This window comes from Otolemur garnettii, unplaced genomic scaffold (genome assembly GCF_000181295.1).
Source record: "Otolemur garnettii isolate 467f Iridium unplaced genomic scaffold, OtoGar3 scaffold00223, whole genome shotgun sequence".
Taxonomy (NCBI): domain Eukaryota; kingdom Metazoa; phylum Chordata; class Mammalia; order Primates; family Galagidae; genus Otolemur; species Otolemur garnettii.
The window spans coordinates 1,568,333-1,584,444 of record NW_003852618.1 but is presented as its reverse complement, the minus strand read 5'-3'; the positions used below and the strand labels follow the sequence as shown (position 1 = coordinate 1,584,444).

General features: G+C 40.9%; 2 protein-coding genes and 1 non-coding gene across 3 annotated transcripts; 1 reads left to right on the top strand and 2 right to left on the bottom strand.

Moving 5' to 3' along the window:
- Window positions 1–5,298: 5,298 nt before the first annotated feature.
- Window positions 5,299–5,370, bottom strand: TRNAQ-UUG. Its single transcript has one exon. It is a non-coding gene; the product is annotated as a tRNA-Gln (tRNA).
- A 6,485-nt stretch (window positions 5,371–11,855) lies between these two features.
- LOC100940682 (histone H2B type 1) lies at window positions 11,856–12,263 on the bottom strand. Its single transcript, XM_003801854.2, has one exon. The coding sequence runs from the start codon at window positions 12,257–12,259 to the stop codon at window positions 11,879–11,881; it is 381 nt and encodes a 126-aa protein (XP_003801902.1). The 5' UTR covers window positions 12,260–12,263; the 3' UTR covers window positions 11,856–11,878.
- A 286-nt stretch (window positions 12,264–12,549) lies between these two features.
- Window positions 12,550–13,016, top strand: LOC100942569 (histone H2A type 1). Its single transcript, XM_003801859.3, has one exon. It carries the CDS (start codon window positions 12,561–12,563, stop codon window positions 12,951–12,953), a length of 393 nt encoding a protein of 130 aa, XP_003801907.1. The 5' UTR covers window positions 12,550–12,560; the 3' UTR covers window positions 12,954–13,016.
- The last annotated feature ends 3,096 nt before the right edge of the window (window positions 13,017–16,112 follow it).

Genomic DNA, 16,112 nt, shown 5'->3' with positions numbered 1-16,112 from the left:
AAAAAAAAAAAAAAAATACATATATATATATATTTGGAATAGTTTTAACAGTGGAAAAATGTACATGAATCTTTTCTGTTTCTTTTAAAGGTATTCCATATCTGCTACAGAATTTTATTCCTCTATATTACATGTTTATACTTAAAGGCTGTAACTCTATCATACCATTCTGAAATAAAAAGTGAAACATGAAATTTCAGTTATTACCTGTAATTCTCTGTATTTTAACTTTTTTCTTCTGGTTTCAGTTGTTTTTAAATTTAATAGTAGTATGCAATCAATACAAAAAAGTAGTATCTCAAGAATGGAAGAAAAAGTATCCAATGTACTCAGTATTTTTATGAAATCTATTTATAATTACATTTTCTTATGAAAGATAGATGACAACTATAGCCCAGGATGAAGGAGAGAAGTGGGGTGGGGGAGGAGGGAGGTTTGATAGCGTGTAAAGGGGGGGGACAACACCTGTGGAGTATATTTCAAAGGTACAAGTCAAATCTATCAAGAATAGAACATAATTGTCTTTATGTTAATAATTAAGTAAATAAGGTGAAAGCTGTATCGATTAGTTGGATGTAAGCACTCCAAATTGTGTAAAAAATCAACACATGGTACCCCACAAATGCATAATTTTTTCATGATCTATGTGTATATGACTTAATAAAAGGAAAAAATACAAAAAAGTAAATCTATTATTTTTGATAGGTTACTTATACAGTATATGAAAAATAAAATCGTGTTGAAAATGTATCACTTAAGGAAGTGAATAGGTCTTTCCCTCTGCCATTTAGCTCATGTGCTTGTGTGTGTCTAGGGAGAAGGAATTTCTTCAGGAAGAAACAAAAAAGTATGACTAAACAGCTAAATGACAGTAAGTTTGTGGAGAGGTCATAGAGGCTTTAGTAAAGAGGTCAGTTTAAGGTCTTCCTAAGATTTGAACTCAGACAGCTGGATTTAGAGTTCAGAGTGCTGACCATTACACCATAGGGTCCCTTGCTACTCTCTGTCTCACACTTTGATGACCTGGTTCTTTCTCCATAAGTCCCCTGATTTGGTTGTGGGACAAGTAAATGCTCGTTCTGGTTTTCCTCTCTGGGAAGAAAAAGTCATGGATGTTTACCTGGTAGGGCTGCACCCAACATCCTTTACACCACAGAGTCTTAATTTAAGAAAGCATTGACTTCCTAATTTCAGCACTCCTCCCCAGACCTTTCCTCCAAGGAAAGAGGGGTTCAGAAATTTGGTGTGCCAGGGCCTCTATTTCTTCACTGGGGGGTCGGGGGTGAGATGTCATTGAACAAAACTGAGTCCTAATCGTGTGCCAGGTTTTGTGACAAGCGTTTCCTATTGTTACTTCATCTAAGGCTCACAACAAACCTGTGAGATGGGGACCTTTAGAGTTATTTAACAGGGGAGGAACGTTTAAAGACCTGAGACCTTTCACTCTGTGCCATTACCAGATCCCAGTGATACCCGGAATTTCGTCTTCTCTCCTGGCTGGCTCGGCAAATCTGATACCGGAGTTTTTCAGGTTCTTGGTTTCGATGATTTGAAAAATAAATCCGCGGACCACAGATCAGTGGTAAGACAGGATTTATTTACAGAAAAGAATACAGAAACACTAAAGGTCCCGGTAGGGAGAGAAAAGCTCTGTCTGTCTCTCTCCCCTAGCTCTTGTCTAGGGGTATATATGGGTGCATGGGTTCCTTCTATATGAGGCCAGGAAATGAATCGATAAAGTTTCTTCCGCTGGGGCAAGGTGAATGAATATATTAATGAATGTAGTAATGAATGGACAGAGTCCGTTCACGGAATTGAGGCCTAGGAAACTCACATGAAATTGACCTAGGCATAGGAAATGTAGGTTGCATATTCAGTCATAAGTGCAAAGGGAAGGAGACACCAAGGCCCCAGTGTCTCCCCAGCAGTTGTCCGGGCCCTTTGGCTACTGGAGCCTTTGGTGGGGGGTGGGAGGCTCCCCGGGAGACCCCCCCTCTTGCCTACCCTCTAGCCTGCTGGTTCCCCTGCCGGCTGCCACTGCACCAGCACCCCCAAGGCGGAGGCGGCAGGTCCTCCAGCTCAGTTCGGCTGAACTGGCTGGGGCATCATGTGTACTGGATCAGTAGTACTTTCACAAAAACCGTCCTTTACTAAGGATGGTATCTGGCGCTTTGAAGGCGACATATGGGAAGATTTAAGCAAAGTCACAAGGGAGACGTTGATGTTTACGGAAAGGTGAAACAAGTTCACTTGGACGATGAGGCGAAGATTCTGGGCAGCGCTGGGGGCGACCGGGAGGGGAAAGGAAGGCCCTCGGGAGTTTCTCAGCGCACAGTCCCGCGGTCTGTGCTCCTTCACCAACGGGAAATATACTCAAGCGACACTCCAAATGAACATTAAAAAAAATTCCAGCCTATACACAGGAGACCATACTGTGAAAATGCCCCGCCTCCAGCTTTCGGTGACCAGTCTCCAAATGTTCTGAATTGCATCTTCACACAACTTCTCTTGCCGTCTTTTACTTGCCTGGGAAAGAGACAATATTTGTCGCTGCCTGGACAGCACAAATGTAAAAGTGAGAGCTTCAGCAATTTCTTTGGTGATAGAGGGGAGTCCAGCTTTGATCCAGGTAGTTTCCGGAATTCGATGCCTGTGCAGACCGAGTATGCTTAGTGGAAACTGAATTTCCTGATTTCCGGGTTTGCCGCGATCATCCAGGACTTGGGATTTTAAAGAAGAAACCCCGCAGGCGGCCTGGAGGACCGCGCGCCCTCTTGTGAATAACAGAGAGTACTACCTCCTTGCAAAAACCCCCAGAAACAAGCAAACACCCACCACCCACCCACCACAGCCCCCAAGAACAAATAACCACAGCCCGAACAAATTAACAAAACCGCAACCCAGTAACTCTTCCTGTAAGAAATAGGCTTCTAAGAGGCTTCTTGTTAGATTCCTTTGCAATGGAATTTTGCAAATGGCTGTCCCTGGATAAAGTCAATTCAGTATTTTCTGGAAAGCTAGATTAGAAATTTTCCTCAAATCTACAACAGATCAAGAATGGTTAAGGACAGTCCCTTGTTCGCACCAAAGAAATAGGAGAGAGGGTAAAAATCCTGCACGAGGGATTCCAAATTTTAAACCCCACTGGAGACAAAAGATCCTTTAAAAAGGGATGATTTCTAATCTGAGCCAGGAAAGCCCCGATTTTTTGTCCCTAAACATAACCAGCCAGTCATGAATACATTAGTTCAATCACGTTTTCTGACGCCAAAGAGGAAAATAGCCTCAACGGCCTTCTCCTTGAGGAGGTTCCTGATAGGTTTACAAAGTGCGTCACAGGCAGAATGATGCCTGTGACTTCAGCAGTGGCTCCTGGGTTAACAGAGGGAATACATGTGTGCTTCTCCAGGGCTACATCTTATGCCCCGGCCAGACTCTCACCCTCAGGCCATCTGTGATACCAGCAGCATGTGAAGTGTAAGTGTATACTTACTTCCTGCACTCTCGGGAAGGATATGGGAGCATGTCAGCCTACATCCTTGCTTACTGTGCAGCAGATTAATCACAAACGTGTAATTAGTGCCTTCCAGGGGCTAAGTCTGTGACAGGACCTGGGCTCCCTACAATTAATAGATAACCAAACCTAGGTGGAAGTGACCTCAACAACCACAGGTCAAGGATACTGTAAAAGGGGCCTTTCTTGTGAAGTGAATGCTTATTCAAAATGTGAAGAATACAGTGTTCCAATCACACACTACTTTCCTTTCCTCACTTTAGCTACTGAGGGTGGCATCATTAAGAGAGTAATAGTTAAAATTCACCTCCAGGGAAACTTCTGCTCCAGTCCTGGGCAAAAACTTGTTCTTAGAGCAGATGTAGACTTGAGATCAGTGAAGGAAAAAGAGTGAAAAGAAATCTGAGAAGAAGCAGAGCAGAAAGATTTGGAACCAAACATGGACATGAGCTATCCTAGGTTCTGAGGTACTCTAGATTAGATGAAACTTTATGGAAGTATTACTTCAGGAAGTATTTCTGAACTCCTAATATGAGCCAGGCATAGTGGGACTGAGAAGTGAGAAGCAAGGACTGGTTACTCCCTCCTCTAGGAGAACTAGCTGTCTAGAGGGGTGGGGGGAGCTTATTAAATAAGCAATCAAAATATGAGGTGGTGTGGGAAGGAGATTCAGAGTACTGAGGAGACACAGATGGGGCACCTGAGCCCAGATAAAGGAAACCCAGGGAAGGGCTCAGTAAGAAGGTCTGGAATGTCTAAGTTAATATTTGAAAAATAAGTAAAGAACTAGATCTCTTAAGGGTAGAGGGGAGGGCAAAAATGTTTTGCAAGTAGAAAATGAGAAGAGAGGGGACATAAATTTAAAAAATTGAAATAATTTTACTGTGGCTGGTGACTAGAAGCTAATTCTGGGCTATGTGTGTGGCAAAAATGGTAACAAATGGGACTGGAGATGAATGCAGGTTAGGTTTTTTACAATGTAAAAAAGCTGTCTCAAGGAATAGATTTGTGTGAGAATCTTTAAGGTGACAGAAAGGGCTGTATACTCATGGGTTGCTACCAGCAGTTTAAAGATCATGATGTATCACATACATCAGCTTAATCAAACTGCAGAGGCTTTACAAAAAGTAAGTATAAGAAAAACTAGGAAATATGCAGCTCTGATAGGATAACGTGGACTGACCATTGTGTTCCTTGTGTGTGGGCTTGAATTCCATTCCCTTCAGAGTACTCCATGAAAAAGAGTAATATAGCACGACTCCAAAGTTTATTGCCCTTAAATAGTCATCACTTCTCAGTTTAGAAACCTTTTTCCAGCCATGGAGTAATGCGGTCATTCTTTTAAAAACAGGTGTTTTTGAAGGATGTATATCAATGTCTCTGAGTGAGGACTTTCTTTGGAGTGATTTGTATTTTTAAATTTTTCCACAATAAATACTTATTGTGTAATTTTAAAAACCCAGTTGTTTCTTTTTTATGCACATACATACAGTATTCCTGTCTAGGATCAAGCCAAACAGAGACTTCTGAAAGAAATGCCCCTCCCCATCCATACCTAAGCCCAGGTCACAGGATTGAGGACTGTTCTTGCAGTGTTGGCTTCTGTATTATGGCCCCTCTTTGGCAGGTGGGTTTGACTTCTGAGGACTGAAGATATTACTGCTGGTCAGATACTAGGATGCATGATGGGGTGGATTACAAGAAAATGTGCTAGTTTTAAGAGACAAGGTTGCAGAGAGAAGTTACTAAAAAAACCAAACAAATAAAAAAGACAAAGCCAGAACAGGTCCCACCGAGATTTGAACTCGGATCGCTGGATTCAAAGTCCAGAGTGCTAACCATTACACCATGGGGCCAGGTGAAAGAACTTTTTAATAAGTTTTAGTTGTGACAAATTTTCACCCCTGAAATGCTGACTTCTAAGTAGAAAATTTTAGAACAGTGGTTTTTCAACAAACTTGTACTACCCTCTACAGGGGTATTTTGAAAATGCGTGTATGTTTTACTTTCAACGACTGGGGCACAACTGGCTTTTATAGATCAGAACCAGAGATGCTGGCAGTCCTGCAGTGCTCCGGACAATACTGTATGAAGCATTATACTTAGGAACTTACAACTTTTGTAAAATTACCTTGCATGTTTCATCTTGGTTTTCTGGGACCTTTTCTAACAGTGAGATCCCTGCTGCCACATTTGTTTATACCCTCCCACTGTCATCCTCTTCCATACAATTGCAAATACTATGTAGGACCTTGCTAGGATTTTGACTTTTATTCTGACATGGGAAGTCACAGCTTCCAGCCATATATGGTGGGTGACTCACCTTTGGAATTCCATGCTATCACTTGGCAAGCCTGACCACTCTGAGGCCAACTGTTAGGAAGCTCAGACCATGCTTATGTGCTCTGGCTACATGTCCCACCCCACACACAGCATCAATCAACAGATAATGTGATGGAATTCCGAGGCCTCCCAATGATTCCAGCCCTCAGTGACTATCCCAAGAATTGCCCCAAACCAGTGAGCAAAGACAGCAATCTAATTCCTGAACACAGAATCCATGAATATAACATGTTTGTTTTATTTTGCTAAGTTTGGGGCTGGCTTGTTACGTGGTAGTAATAATCAGAACAACTCCAGAAATAGGAATTTTACCTATCTACTCTGTCAGTTTTGCCAAGACTATCCCCATTTTTTTTCACTACCTTAAATGATACCTTAGTGAATATTAGTATTTTTGTCTCTTTATGGGCCTATTAAAGAAATTGTCACATATCTTCAAAAATCATGTTTGTTAATCAAAATCATGGGCTCTGGGGTTTGCAAGAATGTAATAAAATGTGAAAAAGTAAAAATCATTAAGTATGATAAATGATTAGGGATAAGAAAATCCCTCAGAAGACACCCTCTGTGTGCTGTGTGTTACATGAAGCAGTAATAAGAGATATATTGCATGTCATTCACTTGGTGTGTGTTCCAGGCACTGGTCTTTGTGCTGGGGATACAGCCTAGAACAAGAATCCTTTGTTAGAATTCACCCCTTTAGATTTACCAGTATATCATTTACTTTCCTAGTCTAGATGCTAGCAGAGGCAGGACCATCTTCTTTTTCTTATCTTGCAGTGCTTTTTTCTTTTCTTTTCTTTCTCTCTCTCTTTTTTTTTTAGCAGCTATAGAAAACTTGCAGATTTTCAGTGATCTATGGCAGGAGTTAAATTGAACTAAGAGAAAAAGAGGCAGACAATGAGGCTCAGAATTTCTCACCCTTTGCTCAAACCACGGTGGCTTCTCTTGCTGTTCCCAGAACATGCTAAGTAAGGGCCTACTTTTGGTACTGTGTGCTCTTTGCTCCTGCCTGGTATAGCTGCCCCTGCATAGCTACACTCTCTCACCACTTTATGCCAATGACAACTCAGTGAGATCTTATTTGTATACCCTTCTTAAAATTGCAATCCCCAACTCCCTGTCTTCTTTATCAGTTTATCATATATTATCCAAATCACTTGTAAAGATGATGACATATTATGAAATCTAATAACTTATTTTTCATAATCTGGTTCATTTTCTACCTTAAAGTACCACAAGAACATGAACTTTACCAGACTGTTTTCATTGTGTATCCTCAATGCTGTAATACTGTCTGCCACATTAAAAGTGCTCAATATTTTATGATTTAATAAATTAATTTCCTTTAAGCTAGCTGAATAGGTCATACAGGTTCTATTACTGGCTCTATAATGATTTTCCTGACTTAAATGGAATTTGCAATAATTTCTATATTATTCATTTTCCCTTAATGCATAGTACATAATTCTATCTCTGTTACACATTTGTCTTATTCAATTTAAACAACTTCCTGATGAAATTGAGCTGATTTTGACCCCTATTTTGCTAATATAGAAACTGGTATAATGAGTTTCACTCATTTGTCTGTGATATCGGTGGCCAAAATGGCATTTTTCTCTATGTGGTGACCTGACGAAAGTCACCCTCAGGATGATCTTAGATCTTCAGCTTTGTTTGTTTGTTTGTTTGGTTGTTTTTTTTTTTTTTTTGAGACAGAGCCTTAAGCTGTCCTCCTGGGTAGACTGCCATGGCATCACAGCTCACAGAAACCTCCAACTCTTGGACTCAAGCCTCCCAAGTAGCTGGGACCACAGGCGCCTGCCACAATGCTTGGCCATTTTTCAGTTGCAGCCATCATTGTTGTTTGGTGGGGCCCGGGCTGGATTCGAACCCACCACCTTAGTGTATGTGGCTGGCGCCTTAGCCACTTGAGCCACAGGCGCCGAGCCTGTTCGTTATTTTTTAAACTAAGAAACCAGGGTTTAAAAGCTCTATCTAGATCCTACCTTCATTGCCTGGAGAGGAACAGGACCATCTGTGAGCCACTGAATTTCTGGTTATGCTCATCTACTCAGTTAAGCCTGTTGGTCTTCTCGTCTTGCTTCCTTTCTTCTTGCAGCACAGTTCTTATAAACGGCAAGATCTTATAAATTCTGAGCCTGTAGTCTTCTTGTCTAAACAGGTGTTAAGATTCCAGGTCACCACTTTTAAGAGTCTGAACTATGCTAACTTCTCTAATCTCTGAGTAAATTTTGGGGGGTTATTATCTGGGAATTCAGTACTATAGGCCTTAAGGGGATTCTTTTCCAAAATTTGGAAAAAGAGTACAGAAATGGAACATGCTCATATGAACAGAAATAAAAGACAAGAGTCTTTCAAAGCTTTTTTCTAGCCTCTTATGTTTCCCAGATATTAAGAAATCTTTCAGTCAAATGTAAAATGACATAAAATAGAGATTTCCATAATTTAATGACAGATATGTGCTTGGGAATGTAGTTGGCATGCTTAGAATCCAGACAAAGGGAAACTAAAATGTGATGATTCTCAATGAGGTATAACACAAAACCAGGGAAAGACAATTAGTTCATGTTAGATTCCTAGTGTGGCTGTTTAAGATACAATTATACCAGGAGTAAAGAAAGTAAAGAGAGACAAGTTATAATCTCATTATTCAAGTTGCTTTATTTTTTTTTTGGCCAGGGCTGGGTTTGAATCCACCACCTCTGGCATATGGGGCCATGCCCTACTCTTTTGAGCCACAGGTGCCACCCTATAATCTCATTATGGAATTGTGTTCCTTAGTAATCGGGCTATTTCATTTACTTTTGCTTCTTTGCTCACTAAAACATAATTTCTGATAACTTGTGGTCAGACACATCTTCCACTATGATTAATACAGTGAACTCTAGTTTTACTACTATTTCTTGTAAATTTTGTTATCATGAATATATTCCTCAGATGCAAGTATCATGATAAAGTCCCTTTTTGCATACATAGGATTCAAACTTCAAAAACTATAAAAGGGTTATAATGAAAAGATTTTCCATATGCCTCTGTCCCCAGGCTATCCAGCTTCCTCTTCCCAGAGGCAACCAATGTTGGCACTTTATTATTTTTTCAGAAATATTTTACATTTATATGCACACAGACAATTCGGCACACAGATTCTCTTGTACCTTGCTTTTTTACACTTGATAATAAATTTCAGAGATCATCACATATTGTGTGGATTCTGAAGATAGACTCTGGTTTTAAATTCTGTTCACTACTCTTTGGGTGTTGTCAACATAAATAACAAGAGAGTCTTTTTAAAAGAAAATTTATTTGAGAATAAAGCATTGCAATGGGAATACATGAGCCATGGTAAACTATGTATTCAGGAAGGTAAAGGAATTCAAAAGCTTTTAAAGGAAAAAATTAGAAGTATTATATAATTGTTATGAAATAACAATAATTGGCTACAAAGATCAATAAGAAGGATGACCTTGGTCTAAGTTTAGACAGGCAGATGTTCAGTTGTTTGGCAGATATCCTTTTACAAAGATTTTCTGTGTGATTGTGGTTTTTACAATCTTTTGTGATAGTTTTGTTATCAGACTTAAATGCAGGAGACCTCTCTCTTTATGGCCTTCCTCATCAACATTTGTCAGTGTTTTCTAAACATTAGTGACTGCATTTTGATTCTGACAACTTTAAAACTATGCAATTTCAGGCAATTTACTCCACCTCTCCAAATGCTCATTTTCTGATCTGTAAAACAGGTATAACAATAGTAACTTACAGGGTTGTTATGAAAATTAAATGACTTAATGCATATAGGGAACTTTTTAGTATATTATCTGGCACATAGAAGCAATAAGTATTATGAAAAAGCCTTATGTGTTTTTACTACCAGATAGAATGATGTGCCGTAATTTATTAGTGACCATTGGGATTGCTTTTCTCCTTTACTCATATTTGACAAGTAACAAGTGGAGACTCACTTTCACTGATCAATTTGTACAATTTGTAAATTGTACTGCTGAAAAACTCTGTGTTATTTGGCATATTTTCAAAAATAGTAAATTCCTGGAGGTGAAATTTGTGGGGTATAAGGATACATGCATTTTAAATTTTGACCGATATTTACAAACTTTTCTTCATGAAAGTACTGTACCAGTATGCAGGGCCATCAGCAATAACCGACAATTAATGTCTGGGAAACTTATTCAGGATTTCCTTTCCATTCCTTTTTCAGAATGTAACAATTGGCCTACAGTGAATAGAATATGCTTAATGAAATGTTATTCAACTGGTTGGTAAAGAGTTTAGGAAATACAGTTGTGTTTTGGTGGTAGAAACACATTTACAAATCTGCTTTGGCGTCCTGTTTGCTAGTAAATTCATTAAAGATTAGGAGAAAGCAAGGTGTTAACTTTTACTGATCATTTGAACTGATTTTCTAATACAGAAATGTTTTTTAAAGAACCTGGAAAAGGTGTGTAAAAAGTATTACTGGTTTTGTTAATGCCATAATGCAACAGGATGGCAGAAGATCATTAACACAAATTTGGCCAGAGCCCTGTTGATTTACTGGCTTTCCTAGGAAAACACAAAACAAATGCACAAAAAGCCTTTATAATTGTAATAATGCATCTTCACATAAATTATCTCATGTGATTCTGGTACATATTTATCCTTAGAGAAGAAAGGAAAAAACAATCTTGAGTGACTAAGAGCTGCTAAACTCTCTTTAAACTTATTATTGCAATCTTCAGGTTATTCCATTTTACAGAGGAAAAACAGGGAGACCAGAGGTTATATAAATTCTGGAAGACAGACAATTAGGGGTCTAGTTGGGATAAGGATTAAGCACAGAGCTAGGAACATGACAAATACCCAATAAATCTGAATAAATAAATAGCTATCAGGAAGGAGTGACTAATAAAAACACAGGCCTATTTTAATGCTTCCTTTGTGTGCTTTGTTTTCGTGGAGGTGGAGATTATGACTAAAACGGGCAGTAGGCCCTACTGCTAGGAGTGTGGACTGTGGAGTTCGGCTGCTTAAGTTCCACTGTGATTCTTGCTGCATGGTTAAGTATGTTATTTCTCTGTTGTATTTCCTAATCTGAGAAACAGATGGTGACAGTTATCTACCTATGGGGATGTACTAACAAGTTAACATACATTAATCACTCTAACGTGCCAGATTTACACAGTTTGCTAAGAACACATTCATTTTAGTAAGCAAATACCTGGAGTGGTTACAAGTATCTAGGGTCACATAGCAAATGGAGGAGCTGGGACCAGGAACCAGTCCTTCTATTCTTAATGCAATCTAGGCTTTGAGATTCATAACACCCTGTTCCTACCTTTGCACTTTGAGAGGATGCGCTTTTACCACCCTCTTGCCTTCTGAGCGCGTCAGGGGACCACACCACCCTCTCATATACCCCAAATGGCTTGGGACCCTTGGGCTCTCCAGCAGAAGCAGCTCCTCTTCTTTTGCCACCAGGAACAGAAAAAGAGAGAGTGGAGCAATACCCGTATAGCATGGCGGACCACAAGACTCCAGTTTTCTATTTGGTCCGAAAAATTCAAATGCAAACCGCCATCATTCTCTCGGCTTTTTTTTTTTTTTTTTAAATCAATTAACGTGGGCGGGGACTTAGGTAAAAGGGGAACTCAGTAAGCGTCACCACTCTGGCGCCACAACATCCAGAATTCTGCAAAATGTGAGTGACCCTTGACGAAATTTGAGCATGCCAAACGCAGGACGGTAACTGCTGTAACAGTTTCTATACACCCAGACAGTAAGGCCGGCTTCGGTGGCTGAACCCAGTTTTTTCACGTTTTCTAAGAGCTGGATGTTCTGCATTTTGTATTGTGCGGACTGGCCTGGTTAAAGAAACCCAGTGGGTCCCGGTTTAGGGTACGACCCTTCGCCCCCATATAGGTAATAAAGTGTACCAGCTCTTCCTAGGTAGTAGGTGGCTCTGAAAAGAGCCGTTGGGTTTGATAATGCGTTCTCGAGAATTTACTTCGAGCTGGTATACTTGGTGACCGCCTTGGTGCCCTCGGACACCGCGTGCTTGGCCAATTCTCCGGGCAGCAGGAGGCGCACGGCGGTCTGAATCTCCCTGGAAGTGATGGTCGAACGTTTATTGTAATGCGCCAAACGAGAGGCCTCACCTGCAATTCGCTCGAAGATGTCGTTAACGAAGGAATTCATGATGCCCATGGCCTTGGAAGAAATGCCGGTGTCGGGATGGACCTGTTTCAACACCTTGTACACGTACACGGAGTAGCTCTCCTTCCGACTACGCTTGCGCTTCTTACCATCTTTCTTCTGGGCTTTAGTCACTGCTTTCTTGGAGCCCTTCTTAGGGGCTGGAGCAGACTTAGCTGGCTCAGGCATGATGAAGGGAAAACGGAAAAGACGAAAAAGCCAACCGGCTCTCCTTTATTTAATAGTGGCTTATGCAAATGAGGTGGGGTCCAACTCTCTGGCCATTGGTGGATAGTTGTCTATGACGTCACAGGCCAGTTTTACCCAATCAAAATGAGTATCCTGCATACTCGCGTTCCATTGGTCTAAATGAAAATCAAATGTTAGCCAATCACACGTCTTCCTTTTCGCGCCCATCAGAGGCTATAAAATCTGCGTTTTTCGCATTTCGTGTCTAGTCTTTGTTAACCAAGACTATAGGTTCTTTGCCATGTCTGGTCGTGGTAAGCAGGGAGGCAAGGCTCGAGCCAAGGCCAAAACTCGTTCTTCGCGAGCCGGCCTTCAGTTCCCAGTGGGCCGTGTCCACCGCCTTCTCCGGAAAGGAAACTATGCGGAGAGAGTAGGCGCTGGTGCTCCAGTCTACCTGGCAGCAGTGCTGGAGTACCTGACTGCCGAGATCCTGGAGCTGGCAGGCAACGCGGCCCGAGACAACAAGAAGACTCGCATTATTCCTCGCCATTTGCAGCTGGCCATCCGCAACGACGAGGAGCTCAACAAGCTACTGGGGAAAGTCACGATCGCGCAGGGCGGCGTGCTGCCCAACATTCAGGCTGTTTTGCTGCCTAAGAAAACTGAGAGTCACCACAAGGCCAAGGGCAAGTAGTAGGCCTGGCTTAATTTGCAGCCACTCGAACATCCCAATTGAACCAAAGGCTCTTTTCAGAGCCACTTAAAATTTTCCTGTAAAGAACTGAGCACCAATTCTCCGTAAGAGTTAAGATTACCCGTTTGGGGGAAGCAGTCTTATTTTTCTAAATTGGACTTTAAGCTTGATAATGAAATCCATTGCTGATTTCTTGAATCTGATTTAAGTGGTTTTCCAGGTTGATAAGCAATCCCCATTTACAGCTCTTCCCGCCACTAGTTTTGAGACTCAAAAAGTCTCAACAGTCACTGGGTAGAGTGCCTTGTCATAGTTAATGCAAGCTCAAAGTCAGCATGAGCAATTTTCTTACCTCAGCTTCCCGAGTATCTGGGGCTACAGGTATGCATCTTAGGCCTGGCTAGGTTTTCTAGTTTTAGTAGAAATGGCAATCCATCTACCTCGGCCTTTCAGGGTGCTAGGATTACAGGCGTGAATCACTGCACCCTGCCCAGTTTTGAGCCTCTTGAGAAGCAAGCTTCTGGTGATACAAGTTGTTTTAGGGGCAAATGTAGTTATCTTTAAGACATTGATTTCTGAGTCTTAGCAAAGAAACATTCTGAGGATGCAGGGTTCAAGCCAAACTTCTATCCTAGGCCAATTGCTATTTCCTGAGAAAAACCTAGTCCTGCATCAGGATAATTAGATCAGTTTGGTTTGGCGATAGAATAAAGGAAAGAATTTGTAATTGGCTTAGTTACAACAGTTGATTGAGTTATTTGAGGTCCAGGCAATTATCACTGTTTTTTGGAGTGTTTTCAATAAACTTATTGAAAATGTACACATTAATATAAAGTTGAGATGACCATTAACTCCTTTGAGCATGCAAAATTCTACTTTAAAAATACCTTTGACTTGGTCTTTTTAATCTGATTTAAATTAGAACTTGATTCACTGATGGAATAGATTGCATTTTTCGGAATATTAGAAAAATAAATTACGCTGCAATGAAATTATATTATACAAAGCTGAAAAATTCGTCTAAGGATATGTTTATGAAATTATTAGACTTTGAATTCCTCTCATGCAAATCAGATTTTCTTTCTTTTTTTTTTTCTTTAGACAGTTTCACTCTGTTGCCCCAGGTTAAAGTGTCATGGTGTCAGCCTAACTCACAGCAACCTCAAACTCCTAGGTTCAAGCAATCCTCCCATCTCAGTCTCCCAGACTGCTACAGGTGTTGAGCCCCTGAGCCCCGGCCCAAATCAGGTTTTCTTGATGGCAAGTAAAAGAAGTCCTAAAGTGTTCCAAGGATAGAAAATTGAGAGGAGGGTGTACAGGGCTGTGCTGTGTAATGTGGCAGACACTTGGGCTAGTGTTTGTTGGAATTTGACAGTCTGAAATAAGAGGTACTGTACTTATAAAATACATACTGGATTTAAGAGAGTTAATGTCAAAAGCAAAATATCTAACAATTTTTATATTGATTACATATGTACATATTGGCTATATTGAATTAAACAAATTATTAAAAACAATTTTTCCTGGTTCTAGTTCTAATGTGGCTCTTAGAAAATTTTAAATTACTTATGTCGCTCACATTTATTTCCACTAGAAATTGCTGGTATATAGTGAAATGCGGTACAGAGAATATACAAAAACAGTAATGGAGGCCATCCACAATTTAGAACATCAGAGGATATGGCTTGTACGTTTTTGTTCTCCAAATCCCCTATTTCTTGACCAATCCAGTTACCATTCACCAATCAGGTGACTGTTAGCGGCCTGGTTTTGCCCAATCAGCTTCAGCTTCAGACTCTCGCTATAAATAGGAGGCCTAGTGTTGCTTTTTTTTTTTTTTTAACTTGAATTCAGCATTTGAGGTATAGCTCTCACGAAGCAGACAGCTCGTAAGTCCACTGGCGGTAAAGCGCCGCGCAAGCAGCTGGCTACAAAGGCAGCGCGGAGGACGGAGTGGCCGGGCCACTGGCTGCGTGAAGAAGCCTCATAGGTACCGTCCCGGTACTGTGGCTCTACGTGAAATCCGCAGCTACCAGAAGTCTACGGAGCTGCTGATTCCTAAGCTGCTATTTCAGCTACTGGCGCGGGAAACTGCGCAGGACTTTAAGACCGACTTGCGTTTTCAGAACTCGGCGGTGATGGCTCTGGAGGAGGCTTGTGAGTCCTAACTGGTGGAGCTGTTCGAGGATACCAACTTATGCGCTATCCATGCCAAACGTGTCGCTATCATGCCTAAGGACATACAGCTTTCGCGTCGCATCCGTGGCGAAAGAGCTTGAGTCTCAAGGACTTTCCAGCTGTGTTTCCAAAGGCTCTTTTCAGAGCCACCCACGTGGGTATCCAAAAGATCTGTTTCTCTGCATAAAATCCTGTTTGGTTATCTATGTTAGAGCCCATTGTCCAGTTGTTTTGCAGTGTTTTCTAAAGATGTGAAATTCAAACTACTACCAAAATGCTAATTCGGGAAGTGATAACCTTGCACGTCTTTTTTTTTTTTTTTAATTAAATCACCCAACCCTACCCGCCGCCTTTGCTACAGTTTTGACAAGACGGTACCCTGACTTCTGCAAACTGGTACTGTGATGTGCATTGAAGTTCGAAAAATGAAGGTTGTTAATGTAGCTCGTGTTGACTAAAGTGAAAGCATTTTTTTCTCTATTCTTTCCTTAGCTGTTTCATTTCTCAGTCTGAATTCAGCTTTTCAAGCCGACATTAGCGCCTACTTAAGCTACTGGAGTGTAGTTGGGAGGTCTACAGAGTGGTCTGTAGGGAGAGCCAGCCAGAGAGGCCATGTAAAAACTTGCGTGTGAGCGTGTACGTGTGTGTGTGTGTGAGAGAGAGAGAGAGAGAGGAGAGAAGAGAGTTCCGCTGTTGACAGAACAAAACACCTCTGGGGTCATTGCTGGTAAGTTATCAGACCCTTCACTGACTTTGCAAATTAAAACTAAGTTCCACTTACTTTTCCATCCTACAGTTTATTAGCATATGTTGTGCCACACGTTTTGCTCATTTATTTTTGCTTTGTCTCTTCTAAAATTTATGTCCATGAAAGGAGGAACTTTTGTTTACTCATGTATTCCCAGAAATGTAGTAGCTCTTAATCCATATTTGTTGGGTAAATGAACAAATGCATGAATGAATAATACTAAAATGACCGTG